Genomic DNA, 20,256 nt, shown 5'->3' with positions numbered 1-20,256 from the left:
CTCGCCAAGCTATTCTATTCCCCCTCTCAGGCTCAACATGCTATTCTATTCCCCCTAGCAGGCTCGCCACGCTATTTTATTCTCCCTCACTGCGCTCGCCACGCTATTCTATTCTCCCTCACTGCGCTCGCCACGCTATTCTATTCTCCCTCACTGCGCTCGCCACACTATTCTATTCCCCCTCCCAGGCTCACCCCGCTATTCTATTCTCCCTCACTGCGTTCGCCACGCCATTCTATTCCCCCTTGCTGTGCTTGCCACGCTATTCTATTCCCCCTCGCTGCGCTCGCCACGCTATTCTATTCCCCCTCACTGCACCTGCCACGCCATTCTATTCCCCCTCACTGTGCTCGCCACGCTATTCTATTACTCCTCTCAGGCTTGCCACGCTATTCTATTCCCCCTCACTGCGCTCACCACGCTATTTTATTAACCCTCTCAGGCTCGCCATGCTATTCTATTCCCCCTCGCAGGCTCACCTCGCTATTCTATTCCCCCTCACTGCGCTCGTCACGCTATTCCTTTCCCCTCACTGCGCTTATTACGCTATTCTATTCCCCCTCGCAGGCTCGCCATGCTATTCTATTCCTCCTCTCAGGCTCACCACGCTATTCTATTCCCCCTCACTGTACTCACCACGCTATTCTATTACTCCTCTCAGGCTCGCCACGCTATTATATTCCCCCTCACTGCGCTCGCCATGCTATTCTGTTCCCCCTCGCAGAATCGCCAAGCTATTCTATTCCCCCTCTCAGGCTTGACACGCTATTCTATTCCCCCTAGCAGACTCGCCACGCTATTCTATTCTCCCTCACTGCGCTCGCCACGCTATTCTATACTCCCTCACTGCGCTCGCCACGCTATTCTATACTCCCTCACTGCGCTCGCCACGCTATTCTATTCTCCCTCACTGTACTCACCACGCTATTCTATTCCCCTCACTGTGCTCACCACGCTATTCCATTCTCCCTCACTGCGCTCGCCACGCTATTCTATTCTCCCTCACTGCGCTCGCCACGCTATTCTATTCCCCCTCTCAGGCTCGCCACGCTATTCTATTCCCCCTCTCAGGCTCGCCACGCTATTCTATTCCTCCTCTCAAGCTCGCCACGCTATTTTATTACCCCTCTCAGGCTCGCCATGCTATTCTATTCCCCCTCACTGCGCTTACCACGCTATTCTGTTCCCCCTTGCAGGCTCGCCACGCTGTTCTATTCCCCGTCGCTGCACTCACCACGCTATTCTATTCCCCCTCTCAGGTTCGCCACGCTATTCTATTCCCCCTCATAGGCTCGCCACTCTATTATATTCTCCATCGCAGGCTCACATCGATATTCTATTACCCCTCTGACTCACAACGCTATTCTATTCCCCCTCGCAGGCTCGGCAAGCTATTCTATTCCCCCTCTCGGGCTCGCCACGCTATTCTATTCTCCCTCACTGCGCTCGCCACGCTATTCTATACTCCCTCACTGCGCTCGCCACGCTATTCTATACTGCCTCACTGCGCTCGCCACGCTATTCTATTCTCCCTCACTGTACTCACCACGCTATTCTATTCCCCTCACTGTGCTCACCACGCTATTCTATTCTCCCTCACTGCGCTCGCCACGCTATTCTATTCTCCCTCACTGCGCTCGCCACGCTATTCTATTCCCCCTCTCAGGCTCGCCACACTATTCTATTCCTTCTCTCAAGCTCGCCACGCTATTTTATTACCCCTCTCAGGCTCGCCATGCTATTCTATTCCCCCTCACTGCGCTTACCACGCTATTCTGTTCCCCCTTGCAGGCTCGCCACGCTGTTCTATTCCCCGTCGCTGCACTCACCACGCTATTCTATTCCCCCTCTCAGGTTCGCCACGCTATTCTATTCCCCCTCATAGGCTCGCCACTCTATTATATTCTCCATCGCAGGCTCACAGCGATATTCTATTACCCCTCTGACTCACAACGCTATTCTATTCCCCCTCGCAGGCTCGGCAAGCTATTCTATTCCCCCTCTCGGGCTCGACACGCTATTCTATTCCCCCTCTCAGGCTCGTCACACTATTCTATTCCCCCTCACTGCGCTCGCCACGCTATTCTATTCCCCCCTCTCTGCGCTCACCATGCTATTCTATTCCCCCTCGCAGGCTCACCACGCTATTCTATTCCACCCCGGGTGGTGGCGTGGCCCAATATCCTAGTGGGAATGCTGGGCATCTGTCGGGATTTTAACCTCCAGCATTGTTTCCGCTGCCGGGATCCCGACAGTTAGGAAATGATCTGCACACCTCTGTTCATTTATACATAACCAGCTGTGATTGGAGTGATCTCCCCCACCTGTAGCACTAATCCTTTTCCCACTACCACTCCCTGGACCCTCTGCAGTCCAGCATACAGCAACATGTGCAGTCCCCGCTCTCTCACTGCCCGGTGTGCCGCTGCACTGCTATACAGTGGTAGTGGTCATTCCCCCCGTACCCAGGACAGTCTGAGCTCTCAACTGACTATACCATATCTATCTGGCTGTACTGGGCCTGTGTGAGGTCTCTGTGGTATGGATGGGCACCTAGCTGTACTGGGCCTGTGTGAGGTATCTGTGGAATGGATGGGCACCTGGCTGTACTGGGCCTGTGTGAGGTCTATGTGGTACGGATGGGCACCTGGCTGTACTGGGCCTGTGTGAGGTCTCTGTGGTATGGATGGGCACCTGGCTGTACTGGGCCTGTGTGAGGTCTATGTGGTATGGATGGGCACCTGGCTGTACCAGGCCTGCGTGAGGTCTCTGTGGTACGGATGGGCACCTGGCTGTACCGGGCCTGTCTGAGGTCTGTGGTTTGGATGGACACCTGGCTGTACTGGCCCTTGTGTGAGGGCACTGTGGTATGGATGGACACCTGGCTGTACTGGGCCTGTGTGAGGTCTCTGTGGTATGGATGGTCACCTGCCTGGCTGTACTGGGCCTGTGTGAGGTCTCTGTGGTATGGATGGTCACCTGCCTGGCTGTACTGGGCCTGTGTGAGGTCTCTGTGGTACGGATGGGCACCTGGCTGTACTGGGCCTGTGTGAGGTCTCTGTGGTATGGATGAGCACCTGGCTGTACTGGGCCTGTGTGAGGTCTCTGTGATACGGATGGGCACCTGGCCTGTGTGAGGTCTCTGTGGTACGGATGGGCACCTGGCTGTACCGGGCCTGTGTGAGGTCTCTGTGGTATGGATGGGCACCTGGCTGTACTGGGCCTGCGTGAGGTCTCTCTGGTATGGATGGGCACCTGGTTGTACTGGGCCGGTGTAAGGTCTATGTGGTATTGATGGACACCTGCCTGTACTGGACCGGTGTGAGGTCTCTGTGGTACGGATGGGCACCTGGCTGCAGGGCCGTCTTAACAGCAGTGTGGGCCCCTGGGCACAGCAATGCACTGGTGCCCCTACCCATCCTCCAGGGGGGGTGCTATCAGCGGCAGCTTTGATGTCCCGTGGGTGGTAGGGAGTGTACTATCTTCTGCTCAGCATATAAGACCTGGAGCAGTAATTTCTGCTAATTACTACTTTACTGCACAGATGGGGTGAGAGGGAGAACACAAAACTGTAGAAGGTGTCATTGGGATCAATGAAGGAGCCCCGGTACATGACTTCCAGGGTGGTATGGGGTGTTTAATATGTAAGGGAAGGGTCGATAGTGGAGTGGGCTTAATATTCAAAATTTTCTGGTGAGAGAGCAGCTTGCTTGACTGCAGATATCTCAAGTTCCTGGAAAAAGATTTCTTAGCTCTGAATGGGATAAAAAATTAGAGTGTCTCACCTGTCACGAGGTACTGGGGACTTGGGGATCAGAGTTCAGGAGCCAGAGCAATCCACCAACGAATATATAAAACTGTATATTAGGTGTGTGGAGCTTGAGCAGGGACCAGCTGCTTGAAGGCTGATATCTCTGATTCTAGGCATAATAGAGAAAAAACTGCCAGTGTCCACCGAAAGTGGAGAGTCCCAGTTTTTGAACTGTACCCTCAGAAAAATTCTAAGTTCATACAGAACCTGAGATATCTGGCTGGGAAGAGCAATTAACAGGCTTGGATGGGGACCACTGCTTTGAAGTCGGATATCTCTGGTTCCCTATGGCCGATTTTGAAAAATCTGGTACCTCTGGAAAGAGGGGACCCTCAGATATCAGCCTATGGCCCTTATACTCCTGGGGCCCTTGGGCAAGAGCCCATTGAGCCCATACGAAAAGACGGCCCTGCCTGGCTGTACTGGGCCTGTGTGAGGTCTCTGTGGTACGGATGGGCACCTGGCTGTACTGGGCCTGTGTGAGGTCTCTGTGGTATGGATGGGCACCTGGCTGTACTGGGCCTGTGTGAGGTCTCTGTGGTATGGATGGGCACCTGGCTGTACTGGGCCGGTGTGAGGTCTATGTGGTATGGATGGGCACCTGGCTGTACTGGGCCTGTGTGAGGTCTCTGTGGTACGGATGGGCACCTGGCTGTACTGGGCCTGTGTGAGGTCTCTGTGGTACGGATGGGCACCTGGCTGTACTGGGCCTGTGTGAGGTCTATGTGGTACGGATGGGCACCTGGCTGTATTGGCCCTTGTGTGAGGTCTCTGTGGTATGGATGGTCACCTGCCTGGCTGTACTGGGCCGGTGTGAGGTCTATGTGGTATGGATGGGCACCTGGCTGTACTGGGCCTGTGTGAGGTCTCTGTGGTACGGATGGGCACCTGGCTGTACTGGGCCTGTGTGAGGTCTCTGTGGTACGGATGGGCACCTGGCTGTACTGGGCCTGTGTGAGGTCTCTGTGGTACGGATGGGCACCTGGCTGTACTGGGCCTGTGTGAGGTCTCTGTGGTATGGATGGGCACCTGGCTGTACTGGGCCTGTGTGAGGTCTCTCTGGTATGGATGGGCACCTGGTTGTACTGGGCCGGTGTGAGGTCTATGTGGTATGGATGGGCACCTGGCTGTACTGGGCCTGTGTGAGGTCTCTGTGGTACGGATGGGCACCTGGCTGTACTGGGCCTGTGTGAGGTCTCTGTGGTACGGATGGGCACCTGGCTGTACTGGGCCTGTGTGAGGTCTCTGTGGTATGGATGGGCACCTGGCTGTACTGGGCCGGTGTGAGGTCTATGTGGTATGGATGGGCACCTGGCTGTACTGGGCCTGTGTGAGGTCTCTGTGGTACGGATGGGCACCTGGCTGTACTGGGCCTGTGTGAGGTCTCTGTGGTACGGATGGGCACCTGGCTGTACTGGGCCTGTGTGAGGTCTCTGTGGTACGGATGGGCACCTGGCTGTATTGGCCCTTGTGTGAGGTCTCTGTGGTATGGATGGTCACCTGCCTGGCTGTACTGGGCCGGTGTGAGGTCTATGTGGTATGGATGGGCACCTGGCTGTACTGGGCCTGTGTGAGGTCTCTGTGGTACGGATGGGCACCTGGCTGTACTGGGCCTGTGTGAGGTCTCTGTGGTACGGATGGGCACCTGGCTGTACTGGGCCTGTGTGAGGTCTCTGTGGTACGGATGGGCACCTGGCTGTACTGGGCCTGTGTGAGGTCTATGTGGTATGGATGGGCACCTGGCTGTACCAGGCCTGTGTGAGGTCTCTGTGGTACGGATGGGCACCTGGCTGTACTGGGCCTGTGTGAGGTCTCTGTGGTACGGATGGGCACCTGGCTGTACTGGGCCTGTGTGAGGTTTCTACAGTATATGGCGGTACATAATGGTAACTGAGCGTATGTGCCACTAGTGGGACGTGATTTGTGACTTGTGTTCTTTCTCTTACAGGGCGTGGTGGAATTCTCCATGTGTTTGTTATTTGCTAAACTGGTCAGTTACACGTTTCTGTTCTGGCTGCCGCTGTATATGGCAAGTGTAGGTGAGTATATATAGACCAATGCCGTCTCCTGTATAAAGGGTTTACTCTCAGAGCCAGCCATGTAAAGCCACACCTGGACTGACTTTAGTGCAGGAGGTTGCAGGTTTATTTCCATTATTCATCATTTCTTATTCTAAACATTCTATCATAATCGTACATAGCAAAATACCTCTGCCGATGCCTCCCCTTACTCTATATAAACACTCCCTATAACACCTGTTACTCTGTATTTGTTAGGATCTCCTGCTCTGTGCTGCCACGTCGCCATGGCAACCGGGAGGCAAGTGTTAGCGAAGTAACCTGAGCGCAGCTTATACTCCGGTCCGGGTTTTTACTGTGCAGTGGTTACAGGCTCTGTGCACGGCAGGGAATCCGGTGCTGGTTTTGTGCTCACAGTCTGTGAGGTCTGAGTGGGGCAGCACCTGCTATATAAACCATCCTCTCAGGCTAGGCAGGTGCTGCTGAATGTTTGTTAGTCAGTTCCAGAGAGTTAGCTAGTACTGTGTTACTTTGTATTTACTTGTTGCTTACTGCAAATAGGCCTTGGGATTCAGTACTTCATTCTGCCAATCCGGACCTAGCAGTAAGACTGGAGTCAGTTGTTTAACCTGCTGGGGTTCTTTTGCTATTCTGTGAACCCAGCAGGTTTGCGGCCGTACTCTCAGACCTGCTTGCTTAATCCTCCCTCACTGTGCAGGTCGTCCAGGTGTCAGTTTAGTGGCAGTAAACTGAACCTGTGCCCTGCAAGTGGGGGTTAGGATTGTGGATACTCTCCTTGTGTCTATATTTCTATCTCTGACCAAGGAGTTTATTTCCACACCCGTTGGTAACCTTTTAGGGTTTCTTCTGTTGCTCTTAGCAACATCATTTCGGGTGCTCCACATGTTAAATCACTACATCTCGCCTCATTGTCCGCTCTATTCCATCTGAGCATTCCTGACACTAGGGAGACACCCAATTCCTGAGCCTTCGGGCTTCTTTGTTCACTTTGTGTTTAGAAGTTATTCCCTCACCTTCTGTGTATGTTATGTTATACTCCCAAGTCTGTCTGTGAGTTTGTTTGCTTTGCATCCCTCTCTGTTCATACACCGGTATACTCCTGTCAGCACTGGTGTGCGTAACATATTCAGCAGCCCTACTCCTGTTGAAATTTTGTGGGAATATGGAGCATACCCCTCAAAATACTTTGCAACAGGTGGTCGATCAGGTGCAGGTCCTGTCTCGACAATTTAATGAGATGTCCATTAAAATGAACACCCCGCAGGCCGCTAGCGGAGCTCCCGCAGCAGCAGCGGCAAGTTCAGGGGTCAAGGAGCCGAAAGTAAATCTCCCAGATCGTTTTTCTGGAGATCGCTCGCAGTTCTTTTGTTTCAAGGAGAGCTGTAAGTTATATTTCAGGCCTTAGGCCCCAGTCTTCTGGGGTGGAGGTCAGCGGGTGGGCATAGTGATTTCCTTGCTACAAGGAGACCCACAGGTCTGGGCATATGGGTTACATCCTGACTGTCCGTCGCTTAAAAGTGTTGGTGCTTTTTTTACGGCACTGGGCATTTTGTATGATGACCCTGACAAGATGGCTTCAGCCGAGGCTCAGATTACGGTCCTTAAGCAAGGGCGACGGCCAGCTGAGGTTTATAGTACGAAGTTTCGGAGGTTGGCTCATGATACCCAGTGGAATGACCCATCCCTGAGAAACCAGTACCGAAGGGGCCTTTCTGACCAGATAAAGGACCAACTGGTACAATATCCCTCGCCTGATAGCTTAGATCAGCTCATGCAGTTATCCATCCGGGTGGATAGACGGCTGAGAGAGCGTAGGCTTGAAAGGGAGACCGCAGTTTCCTTTTTTCCCAAGGAAACCTCAGACTCTGAGGAATATTCCGAGGAGCCTATGCAGATTGGGGCTACCCGCCTCTCCTCGCGTGAGAAGACGCGGAGGAGACAGCAGGGTTTGTGTTTGTACTGTGCGAATAAAGGTCATGTTGTAGTATCATGCCCAGAAAAGCCGGAAAACTTCAGGGCCTGAGGGTGATGGGAAATATCCTGTCAGGCCAGAAGTCAGAATTTCCCAAAAAGACTTTTCTCATTCCGGTGACTTTGGAGATCCTCGGCCAAACTGTTAAGACTGAGGCCTTTGTTGACAGTGGGGCCGATGGGGTTTTCATGGACCGTCAATTCGCCCAGGAACACTCTGTTCCCTCAGTACCTTTGGCATCAGAGATTGAGATCTGTGGGTTAAACGGGGAACCATTGTCCCAGGGTAAAATTACCTCCCGCACCAGCCAAATTCCTTTGTTTATTGGAGCCACACACTCTGAAAAATTGTCTTTCTATGTGACTGTCTGTTCTTTTGCCCCATTGGTTTTGGGGTTACCCTGGTTAAGGGCCCATAACCCTCAATTTGACTGGGTCTCTGGGGAGATTCTTAGTTGGGGTAGTGATTGTTTCAGGAGTTGCTTGAGCCTTCCAGTCAGGCTCTCGCAGCTAAGTTTGCCAGGATTGCCAGGATGTTATGCAGATTTTGCGGATGTGTTCTCCAAAAAAGTTGCGGAGGTACTACCTTCCCATCGCCCCTATGACTGTGCCATTGATTTGTTGCCGGATGCTAAGCTTCCCAAGAGCAGGTTGTACTCCCTGTCACGTCCTAAGACTCAGGCTATGGCAGAGTACATTCAGGAGAACTTGGCTAAGGGATTTATCAGACCCTCACAGTCCCCAGTTGGGTCGGGGTTCTTCTTCGTGGGTAAAAAGGACGGTTCGTTGCGACCCTGCATCGACTTCAGGGAATTGAACCGTATCACGATTAAAAACTCGTACCCACTGCCTCTCATTTCGGTTTTGTTTGACCAGCTTCGTTCTGCCACCATTTTTTCTAAGATTGACCTACGCGGTGCCTACAATCTAATCCGAATAAGAGAGGGGGATGTATGGAAGACTGCCTTTAATACCCACTCAGGGCATTATGAATATTTGGTGATGCCTTTTGGGCTCTCTAATGCCCCGGCAGTCTTCCAGGAATTCATGAACGATGTGCTCAGGGAATATTTGGATAGATTCTTAGTTGTTTATCTTGATGACATCCTAATCTTCTCCCATTCCCTGGAGGAACATCGGAAGCATGTACGCTTAGTCCTCCAGAAACTCAGAGACCACCAGCTTGGGGCGAAGCTGGAGAAGTGCGAATTTGAAGTCCAGCAAATCGCATTTCTAGGATATATTATCTCCTCAGAAGGTTTCCAAAAGGAGGGTTCTAAGGTACAGGCAGTCCTGGATTGGGTGCAGCCCACTAGTTTGAAGGTGCTTCAGCGTTTTCTGGGCTTTGCAAATTTTTATAGACTATTTATCGCTGGATTTTCGTCTATAGTGGCCCCCTCGGTGGCACTCACTAAGAAAGGGGCGTATGTTGCTCACTGGTCTTGTGAGGCCAAAGCGGCCTTTGCCCGTCTCAAAAGGGCATTTGTTTCGGCCAAGGTGCTGCGACACCCAGATCCAGAGCGTCTTTTTGTGGTGGAGGTGGATGCCTCTGAGATGGGTATTGGGGCAGTGCTCTCTCAGATGGGGGTGTCTGATAATCGCCTTCATCCTTGTGCTTACTTTTCCCGTAAATTTTCGTCTGCCGAGATTAATTATGACGTGGGTAACCGGGAATTGTTGGCCATAAAGGATGCACTCGGGGAGTGGAGACACTGGCTTGAGGGGGCTAAGTTTGTGGTCTCAATTCTCACCGACCATAAGAATCTGGCATATTTAGAGTCAGCGAAGCTGCTCAATGCCAGGCAGGCACGATGGGCTTTGTTTTTTGCTCGCTTTAATTTTTTGATAACATATCGCCCTGGGTCAAAAAACATCAAGGCTGATGCGCTCTCGCTGAGTTTTGCTCCAGTCCAAGAGACCACCGAGGAGCCATTGCCCATTGTGTCCCCATCATGTATTAAAGTGGCATTACCCTGGACCTCTTGTCATTAGTTCTTAGAGCACAGGAGCAGGCTCCTCCAGACCTTCCGGTAGGTCTCTTGTTTGTGCCTCCTATGTTAAGACAGCGAGTGTTCCTGGAATTCCATGCCAAGAGGTCGGCAGGGCATCCGGGTATTGCCAGAACTTGGGAGTTGCTGTCTAGGGCGGTGTGGTGGCCCTCGGTGGCTAGGGATGTGGATCAGTGGGTTCGGGCATGTGACGTTTGTGCCTGAAATAAAACTCCTAGAGGGGTTCCTGTCGGCCCATTACATCCACTCTCTATTCCCTCTAAGCCATGGACCCACATTTCCATGGATTTTGTGGTGGACTTGCCCAAATCCTCGGGGATGACAGCCATTTGGGTTGTCGTTGACAGGTTTTCGAAGATGGCGCATTTCGTTCCACTGGTTGGGTTGCCATCGGCCAGACACCTGTCTGAGTTATTTATGCAGCATGTTGTGCGCCTCCACGGGTTGCCACTTGATGTGGTCTCTGACAGTGGATCCCAGTTTGTGGCCAAATTCTGGAGGGCATTTTGTTCTGATCTCCAGATTTCTGTGAGCTTGTCCCTGTGGCTCTATGCTGGTTATAGTTCCTGTCCATGGCTCTATGCTGGTTATAGTTCCTGTCCCCGTGGCTCTATGCTGGTTATAGTTCCTGTCCGTGGCTCTATGCTGGTTATAGTTCCTGTCAGTGGCTCTATGCTGGTTATAGTTTCTCCTGTTCTAGGCTACCTTGCTTGATTCCATTTTCTTTCTGCCTCAGATGCTGTGTGAATTTTCCACACAAACTCCTTTCTTGTGCTTTCAGAATCCTCCATTTATTCCTGTTACCATTTGTTGCATCTTTCTGTCATATGCATCTGCCACTACTACTGCCATAACATTACATACCCTTACGCCATATCCCCTCATTTCTACAGCTTTCACTTCATACATTATTTCTGCCCTTCTACCAGTTTTCTGTACCAATATTAGACTAGTTTCCTTCATCTAGTTAATCTCTGCTGACTGATATCTCTGGTCGTCTCGGGGGTAAGCTTGTACTGTCGCCCTGGTGGGCATCCCAGTACCGGTAGACATATATAAAGTCTTAAGGGAAAAGTGGCTCTTATAGGCAAGAAGACATGCTGAGTGTTACTCTATGAGTCTTACACCCAGGCATCCAGGGCTATCGTCAGAAGATCAACACAAGTCAAGTTCTTCATTGCCATCGTGTCAAGGTTCTCATCATCCAATCAGTTCTCCGCAAGACACCGTACAGGTACACCCTTCAGTTCTTAACAGTGCAACCAACCTACAGAACCGTAGTCTTGAGGGTCGCCCATTTCTGGATGGATCCAGTGCAACAAAATTCTGCTCAGATCCTAGCTGGCCAGATCCAGGGTTTGACCCAGCAGCTACAGGATTTTTCCCTTTGTGTGGAATCCCAGGAGATTCGTAGGTCCCAGACCGCCTCGTCACCTAACCCTAGGGAGCCAAAACTCAACCTCCCTGACTGCTTTACCGGGGACCGTAAAAACATTTAGTAAATTTTCGGGAAAGATGCAAGCTTTATTTTAGGCTCAGGCCTCACTCTTCTGGTTTGGAGACCCAGCGAGTAGGAATAATCAATTCTCTCTTTCAGGGTGACCCAGCAATCTTGGGCCTTTGGTCTTCCAGCAGATCACTCCAGTCTGCATTCTTTGGATGCCTTCTTTAAGGCCCTTCTGAAATTTATTGAACCGAATTTCACTGCTGGGCCAATGATTGTGGTTGGAATTATCCAGCTCTTCGGAGTACGTTCCGTTTAGGCCTTACGGAGCAAATAAAAGACCATCTTGTCCAGTATCTGACTCCAGCAGCTTTGGACGTCCTTATGGAATTAGCTATCAAGGTAGATAAGCGGATTCAGGAACGTAACCTCGAGAAGGAGGCTTCCTCACAATCAACTCTGTGGACTGTACCAGTGGTTGTGGAAGACACTGCAGAGCCCATGCAGATTGGGGCTTACCACTTGACTCCTCAGGAGAAAGCTAGGTGCCGTAACCTGGGGTTGTGCCTATACTGTGGAGGAAAGGGGCACTTGGCAAGTGGCTGTCCCCAAAAGGCGGAAAACAAGTAGACCTAAGTAAAAAGAAAAAAAAAAGGGTATTTTCTCAGGTCTTTCATTAATTTATTTTTTTGCTTCCTGCTGAGATTTCCACCTCAGTCACCCAGATTATAGTTCAGGCCTTCTTGGATTCGGGTGCTGCCGGTAATTTTATGGATTTGGAATTTGCTCATGCCCATGGAATTCCCATGGAAGATCTGAACTCACCCATTTCTGTCTGTGGTTTGGATGGGAATCTGCTCCTTAACGGTCGTGTGGGTGCCCGGACATCCGTTCTGCATTTTTCGGTTGGAGTTTTACATTTGGAGGAATTGTCCTTTTTCCTTGTTTATTGTCTGTTAACTCCTATTGTCCTGGGCCTGCCCTGGCTAAAAACTCATACCCAGTTTTCAACTGGACTACCGTTGATCTAGTTATTGGGGTTCAGCGTGTACTGTCAAATGTTTAACTGCAAAGGTATAGAAAAAACACCCTAAGGTGAATTTTCTCCAGGCGCTGATGAGGGAGGTGCACCACAGCAGCTAAAACAAATGGGGTTGGTCAGACCCCCAAAAACATAAATGGATAGGAAAGGATTGAAGCGCTAAAATGGTCAAATATGAGAGCAAAAGGTCACATGAAAATGCACATTTATTATGATAAATGAACTTAAAAATGATTAAAAAAATTTGGTAACACTGTAGAAATGGAGTGCTGAATAATGGGGGACACAATGAAGTGTCCAAACGTTATGTCTCTCCCAGTCCTGGTAATATTGCATAGACAATTCACACCTGTTCCAATAAAGCAGTCCCTTATTAGTTATGCTCAAGGTATCCCGTTAATGTTCCATCAGGTATTATAGTTACCACCAGCGAATGTCCAAGGTGTTAAGCGGATAGGCATCCGCAGCGGCTTGTTCCTTGTTAAGCTGTGGATGATGGAGGATCTTCAGAACGGGTCCACAAGAAGAGCCAATGGTGGGGACCTGGTCCAGGTGGATGGTCTTCAGGAAAGGATAGTGAGTGGTAGGTACACACAGCACCAGTCGCCAACGCGTTTCGTTGCGATCACGCAACTTTTTCAAGGTGCTCTCATATTTGACCATTTTAGCGCTTCAATCCTTTCCTATCCATTACTGTCAAATGTTTGGCTGTTCCATCCGGTTCTGGAGGGGTTACCCACCCAATATCTCGCCTTCGCTGATGTTTCTAAGCAACAAGCTGAATCTTTACCTCCCCATCATCCTTATAACTGTGCTATTAATTTAATGCCTGGAGCTAAACTCCCCAAAGGTTGGCTATATGCATTGTCGGCCATGGAGGAGTACATTTCGGAGAGTTTGAAAACAGGCTTTATTCGCTCTGCTAAATCACCGGTGGGAGACGTTTTTTTCTTTGTGGGCAAGAAAGACTACTCGTTGTGGCCATGTATTGACTACAGAGGTCTGAATAAAGTGACGAATAAAAATTCTTATCCTTTTACCTTTAATTTCTGTTTTGTTTGATCAACTGAGGGAGGCTACAATCTACTCCAAAATCGATTTGCGAGGTGCACACAACCTGATTCGGATCAGACAAGGTGACAAGTGGAAGACCGCCTTTAATACTCATTCAGGTCACTATGAGTATTTATTTAGTGATGCCGTTTGGACTTTCAAATGCCCCCGCTGTCTTCCAGGATCTCATTAATGATGTACTTCGAGAATTCTTGGGAAAGTTTGTGGTCGTCTATTTAGATGATGTTTTAATTTATTCAAGTACTGTCGATGAACATCGGGTCCATGTCAAAACGGTTCTCTCCAAACTCAGGGTGAATCATCTTTTCGCTAAATTGGAGAAGTGTGAGTCTGAGGTAGAGGAGGTAGCCTTCTTGGGATACATTATCACGTACAAACGGTTTTCTATGGAGCTTAAAACTCTAGGCAATCCTAGATTGGGTCCGTCCCACAAGTTTGAAAGCCATTCAACGCTTCCTCAGTTTTTCTAATTATTACAGGAGGTTTATCCATTCCTTCTCTACCATTTGTAGCTCCCATTGTGACTTTAACCAAGAAAGGTGCGGATCCCACTCGTTGGTCACCACAGGCGATTAAAGCTTTTGAGGATCTCAAAAAAGCATTTATCTCTGCTCCTATCCTCCGGGATCATGATCCCGATCTGCCCTTTGTAGTAGAAGTAGATGCTTCTGGGAGTAGGAGCAACTCTCTCTCAAGAAGATCCAGTTGACCACAAACTTCACCCCTGTGCCTATTTCTCACGTACTGTAAGTTTTCTCTTCTGCTGAAGTCAATTATGACATTGAAAATAGAGAACTCTTGGCCATCAAATGGTCTCTGAAGGAGTGGAGACACTGGTTAGCAGGAGGAAGGCATGCATTAACGGTATTTACCAATCACAAAAATCTGGCTAACATTAAATCAGCGAGGAGGTTAAACTCTCGACAGGCCAGATGGGCACTGTTTTTTGCTAGATTACATTTTTTTTATAACTTTTAGGCCAAAGAATAACTTTTAGGCTAAAGAATGTAAAGGCTGACGCTCTATCCCGGAGTTTTGTGCCAAGTCAAGAAGTCTCTAGCTCCCCGGTGCCTATTATTTCTCCAAAATGCATCCTTGCTGGTCTCACCATGGATCTCGAATCACTCATTCAGTCAGCACAGGCTCCATCTGAAACTCCCTCTGGATTTCTGTTTGAACCAGAGAAATATTATATATGCTTTCTATCAGAGTTCCATTTCAATAAAACCTCAGGGCATCCAGGGATTACTAAAACTTTGGACCTTCTCTTATGTTCTGTGTGGTTTCCGACAATCAAAACTGATGTACGGGAGTTCATAAGGGCGTGTAATGTCTGTGCCAAAAACAAGTCTCTTACAGTTCTTCCCTCAGGACACTTTCTACCTTTATCAGTACCCACCAAACCATGGACTCATTTATCTATGGCTGCTGTTGTGAATCTGCCGAAATCCTCCAAGTGCTTGGTCATCTGGGTTGTAGTCGACCGTTTCAATAAGATGGCTCACCTTATTCCCCTGTCCAAATTACCTGGTGTCAAAGATCTTGCCTTTTTGTTCATTCAACACATCTTTGGAATTCATAGGTTACCTCTAGACATTGTCACTAATAGGGTCACCCAATTTGTGGCACATATATGGAAGTCTTTTTGTTCTGAATTTGGATCAACGTCAGTTTGTCTTCAGGGTATCATCCACAATCCAGACAGAGCGGGTTAATGAATCCTTGGAGCAGTATCTTCGGTGTTACATTTCTAAATGTCGGGATGATTGGGTTGACCATCTACCCTTTGCAGAGTTTGCATATAATAATTCTGGACATTCTTCGACTTCCATGTCTCCATTCTTTAGTGTATCTGGCTTTCCCCAGCATTACATATTGCTGTTATCTGCAGCATTGTTGAAAACCACAACGTGCCAGATGAGCAAGTGTGCAATTGTCTAGATTTTCTGTTGGCAGCAGTGGTGCACCTTCCCTGATGTTATGTAGTTGCGATTTACCCTCAAAATTGTTGGACATGAAAATTCAAATTTTGTGTTGATTTCGGAGATAGTGATCCATCTCTTTGACACCTCACGTAAAGTCGCTCAAATTGTCATACACTGCCATCTTCATTGCAGTTATATTACCTGTTTATGGTACTTCAATTGCGGAAGATACCGTCTAATGCTGGTGTCGGGTGGCATGTCCTGGGACTGAAAGCGTCAGTCTCGGATTATGCTATATAAATCTCCCCTATAACTCCTCCTATTATACAGTAACTCCTCCCATTCCTCACTAGGACTCCTCCCATTCCTCACTAGGATGCCTATTACACAATATAACGCCTCCCGTTACACAGTATAACACCTCCCATTCCTCACTATAATGCCTCCTATTACGCAGTATAACGCCTCCTATTACACAACATAACGCCTTTCTCTATGACCCCATGTAATTGCACCCTATAGAATGTGCCCTTATAATGTGTGATCCTTTCCAAAGTGCATCCTGCTTCTTGTCCCTGCAGGTCATATGGATGCACGACACGCTGGGGACTTATCTACACTGTTTGACGTTGGTGGAATTATAGGTGAATTTTACATTTTGTGTATCGTAAGGGGCGAATCACAAGTTTGGGGATTTATACATCAATGAAAATTAATTTCATTCAATTCATTTTTTTTAACAATAATTAATTAGAGGTCAGATCTTTTACTGGGTGTATTAGACACCATTAGTACATAATGGCATGTACATTAACCAGGGTAAGAGCTTATGATTAGGCCTGTTGAAGGCATTGTTTGGAGATAGCTAGGGAGCACCCTTGTTGTGACCTGAAGAGTCTGTGGGCATGACCTGGGGAGTGTCTGTGAACATGGCTTCTTGTGTTGTTGCCAAAGACATGGCCTGAGGTGGGTGTGTGGGCAGGGCCTGAGGTGGGTCTGTGGACAGGACCTGGGAAGGGTGTTGCTTGGGCCAAGTCTGTGGGTATTGCTCAGGTAGAGTCTGTGGTGAGGACCTGAGGTGGGTCTGTGGTGAGGACCTGGGGTGGGTCTGTGGTGAGGACCTGGGGTGGGTCTGTGGTGAGGACCTGGGGTGGGTCTGTGGTGAGGACCTGGGGTGGGTCTGTGGTGAGGACCTGAGGTGGGTCTGTGGTGAGGACCTGAGGTGGGTCTGTGGTGAGGACCTGAGGTGGGTCTGTGGTGAGGACCTGAGGTGGGTCTGTGGTGAGGACCTGAGGTGGGTCTGTGGTGAGGACCTGAGGTGGGTCTGTGGTGAGGACCTGAGGTGGGTCTGTGGTGAGGACCTGAGGTGGGTCTGTGGTGAGGGCCTGAGGTGGGTCTGTGGTGAGGGCCTGAGGTGGGTCTGCAGGCAGGGCCTGAGAAGGGTATTGCTTGGGCGAAGTCTGTGGGCAGGGCCTGAGGTGGGTCTGTGGACAGGACCTGGGAAGGGTGTTGCTTGGGAAAAGTCTGTGGGTATCGCTCAGGTAGGGTCTCTGGTGACGGCCTGAGGTAGGGTCTCTGGTGAGGACCTGAGGTAGGGTCTCTGTTGAGGGCCTGAGGTAGGGTCTGTGGGCAGGGCCTGAGGTAGGGTCTGCGGGCAGGACCTGGGATGGGTATTGCTTGGGCAAAGTCTGTGGGTATTGCTCGGGTAGGGTATGTGGGCAGGGCCTGAGGTGGGTCTGTGGGCAGGGCCTGAGAAGGGTATTGTTTGGGCAAAGTCTGTGGGTAATTCTACGTTAAGCTTTAACAAAAACCTGAAAATCTTTGGTTATTCTTGGTACAGGTGGAATTCTAGCCGGAGTGATCTCCGATAAATCTCACAAACGAGCAACAACTTGTGGAATGATGTTGTTTTGTGCAGCGCCCACTGTGAGTATGATGGCAGCAAGACAGTAAGACCAATAGGCACAAGCTAATGGCTACCATGGGTTGGTGACTATATAAAAGCCATGGGCTCAGGTTAGTGGCTGTATAAAGGCCACGGGCACAGGTTACTGACCATATAAATGCCACGGGCACAGGTTACGGACCATATAAATGCCATGGGCACAGGTTAGTGACCATATAAAGGTCACGGGCGCAGGTTAGTGACCATATAAAGGCCACAGGCGCAGGCTAGTGGCTGTATAAATGCCACGGGCACAGGTTAGTGGCTGTATAAAGGCCACGGGCACAGGTTAGTGGCTGTATAAAGGCCACGGGCACAGGTTAGTGGCTGTATAAAGGCCACGGGCACAGGTTAGTGGCTGTATAAAGGCCACGGGCACAGGTTATTATTATTACATTTTATTTATAGGGCACCACAAGTGTTTCGCAGCGCCATACAAAGGACAGTACAGGGAGACAAAACTTAGCATAACAGTAAATAAATAACAAAAATGGAGTGCAGGTAACAAAGAGCAACACAGTTCTCACAACATAATACAGCTTAGATGTAAGTAGCGAAGGAGTAATCATTGTACTACTTGGGGCTGGCGGCCATAGATAGAGAGGAGCCATTTACAAGCACGAGAAAAAGCAGGTAAAGATGGTCGCTAAGTGAAATGTGTCAAGAAGAGGGCTTAGATAAGAGGAAAGAGGGCCCTGCTCTGAAGAGCTAACAATCTAGTGGGGAGGGGCAACAGACAGATGACATGAAGTGCAAGCAAGCAGGTAGAAGCCTGATGGTGGTATGCGAGCAAAGCAGAGATGTCTAAGGCATGGGGCAGGGGGATGGAGGCGCAGCCTAAGGACTAGGTTATGCATTGGAGGGGTACGCTTTGATAAATAGGTGGGTTTTCAGTGCCCGTTTGAAGCTTTGCAAGGTCGGGGAGAGTCTAATGGAGCGGGGGAGCGCATTCCACTGAAGGGGTGCAGCACAGGCAAAATCCTAAACTCGTGCATGGGAAGCAGTGACCAAGGCAGAGGAGAGGCGACGGTCATCAGCCGACCGTAGGGGGCGGGAGGGAGTATGAAGGGAAAGGAGGTTGGAGATGTAGGGAGCAGTGGAACTGGAGATGGCCTTGTATGTGAGGGTGAGGAGTTTGAAGAGGATTCTGTAGGGGAATGGGAGCCAGTGTAGATTTTGTCGAAGGGGAGTGGCAGAAGTGGAGCGGCGGGAGAGGAAGATGAGCCTAGCTGCGGAGTTGAGGACAGATTGGAGGGGAGCGATGTGGGAGCAAGTGAGGCCAGTGAGGAGGACATTGCAGTAGTCGAGATGTGAGATGACCAGTGAGTGGATGATGAGTTTAGTTGCACTCTGGGAGAGGAATGGCCTGATGCGAGCAATGTTGCGTAGCTGGAACCGACAAGATTGCGCCAGAGCTTGGATTTGGGGTGCAAAGGAGAGGGAGGAGTCAAGAGTGATGCCCAGGCAGCGGAGTTGGGAAACGGGGGAGATGATAGTGTTGTCAACAGTGATAGAGATATTTGTAGGGGGTGGTGCTCTGGCTGGGGGAAAGATAATAAGTTCAGTTTTATCCATGTTGAGCTTCAGAGAGCGCTCAGACATCCAGGAGGAGATGGCAGAGAGACAGCTGGAGACCTGAGAGAGGACAGAGAGGGACAGATCAGGAGAGGAGAGGAGAGGTAGAGTTGTGTGTCATCAGCATAGAGGTGGTATTGAAGGCCAAAGGAGTTAATGAGCGCACCAGGGAAGAGGTGTACAGGAAGAACAGAAGGGGGCCTAGGACAGAACCTTGAGGGACACCAACAGGAAGGATGGAAGGGTGTGAGGTGGTTCCGGAGGCAGACACAGAGAAGGAGCAGTTAGTGAGGTATGAGGTAAACCAGTCAAGGACGGTGCTAGAGAGGCCAACATTTTGGAGTGTGTGGACGAGGAGAGGATGATCCATTGTGTCAAAGGCAGCAGAGAGGTCCAGAAGGATGAGCAAAGAGAAGTGGCCCTTGGATTTGGCCGAAAGCATGTCACTGGTGACTTTCACCAGGGCTGTCTCGGTGGAGTGGAGTGGGCGAAAGCCAGATTGTAGTGGCTGTATAAAGGCCACGGGCACAGGTTAGTGGCTGTATAAAGGCCACGGGCACAGGTTAGTGGCTGTATAAAGGCCACGGGCACAGGTTAGTGGCTGTATAAAGGCCACGGGCACAGGTTAGTGGCTGTATAAAGGCCACGGGCACAGGTTAGTGGCTGTATAAAGGGCACAGGTTAGTGGCTGTATAAAGGCCACAGGCACAGGTTAGTGGCTGTATAAAGGCCACGGGCACAGGTTAGTGGCTATATAAAGGCCACGGGCACAGGTTGGTTACGATGCACTAAGTAGGCATATTACTATGACCACTGACTTAGTACTTTGTTAGGGCATCTTTTTCACGGATTACGGTTGTAATTATTCTAGGCATGGATTCTATTAACGCTTGGTATTCTTTATGGGGAATATTAACCACATGCTATGAACTGCATGTTCCTGGAGGTCTGATGGTAGCAGATTTAGTAGGATCCATGCTTTGTGCTGTTGTCTCCATATTGTCTCCATCTGCATGGTGTAACTGAACACCTGATATGTCAGATCACATGACCCATTTCCAATCCTTTATATCCCAGCATTCCTGAGCTGACTGGAGGCGTCACACGTTGTCTGCAGTAGAGCGCAATGTGTAGCTCACACATTGTACTGTGCACCGAGAGGCGTCTGCATCCGTCCCTGAATCAGAGTATCAGTAATGTGGCGCACGGTTGCCCATCTGTGGGGCTGAACATTCAGTAGCCATTTACATCCAGACCCAGTTCTTTGTCAGCTGGCCACGCGGTGTGCACTTACCAGTCACTGCCCTCGTACAATCCCCAGTGCAGCCGTCTAGCCAATGCCCGCACCGCTGAGCGCCAACATTCATTCCAATCAGGGTCCATCAGATCATGTGTTTTATCCGTTGTCATAAGTGATGGCC

At 49.9% G+C, this 20,256-nt stretch overlaps 1 protein-coding gene across 2 annotated transcripts in view; it reads left to right on the top strand.

Moving 5' to 3' along the window:
* Nucleotides 1–20,256, top strand: part of LOC134983048 (glucose-6-phosphate exchanger SLC37A1-like) — a 164,080-nt gene that overhangs the window by 93,669 nt on the left and 50,155 nt on the right. For both annotated transcript variants that reach the window (XM_063948746.1, XM_063948747.1), the window contains exons 12-14: nt 5,760–5,850; nt 15,897–15,959; nt 17,156–17,241. In XM_063948746.1, the coding sequence (XP_063804816.1) occupies nt 5,760–5,850; nt 15,897–15,959; nt 17,156–17,241 (240 nt within the window). The remainder of the gene's footprint in view (nt 1–5,759; nt 5,851–15,896; nt 15,960–17,155; nt 17,242–20,256) is intronic.

This window comes from Pseudophryne corroboree (assembly GCF_028390025.1).
Source record: "Pseudophryne corroboree isolate aPseCor3 chromosome 2 unlocalized genomic scaffold, aPseCor3.hap2 SUPER_2_unloc_2, whole genome shotgun sequence".
Lineage (NCBI taxonomy): Eukaryota > Metazoa > Chordata > Amphibia > Anura > Myobatrachidae > Pseudophryne > Pseudophryne corroboree.
This window is presented reverse-complemented; position numbering and strand designations above follow the sequence as displayed.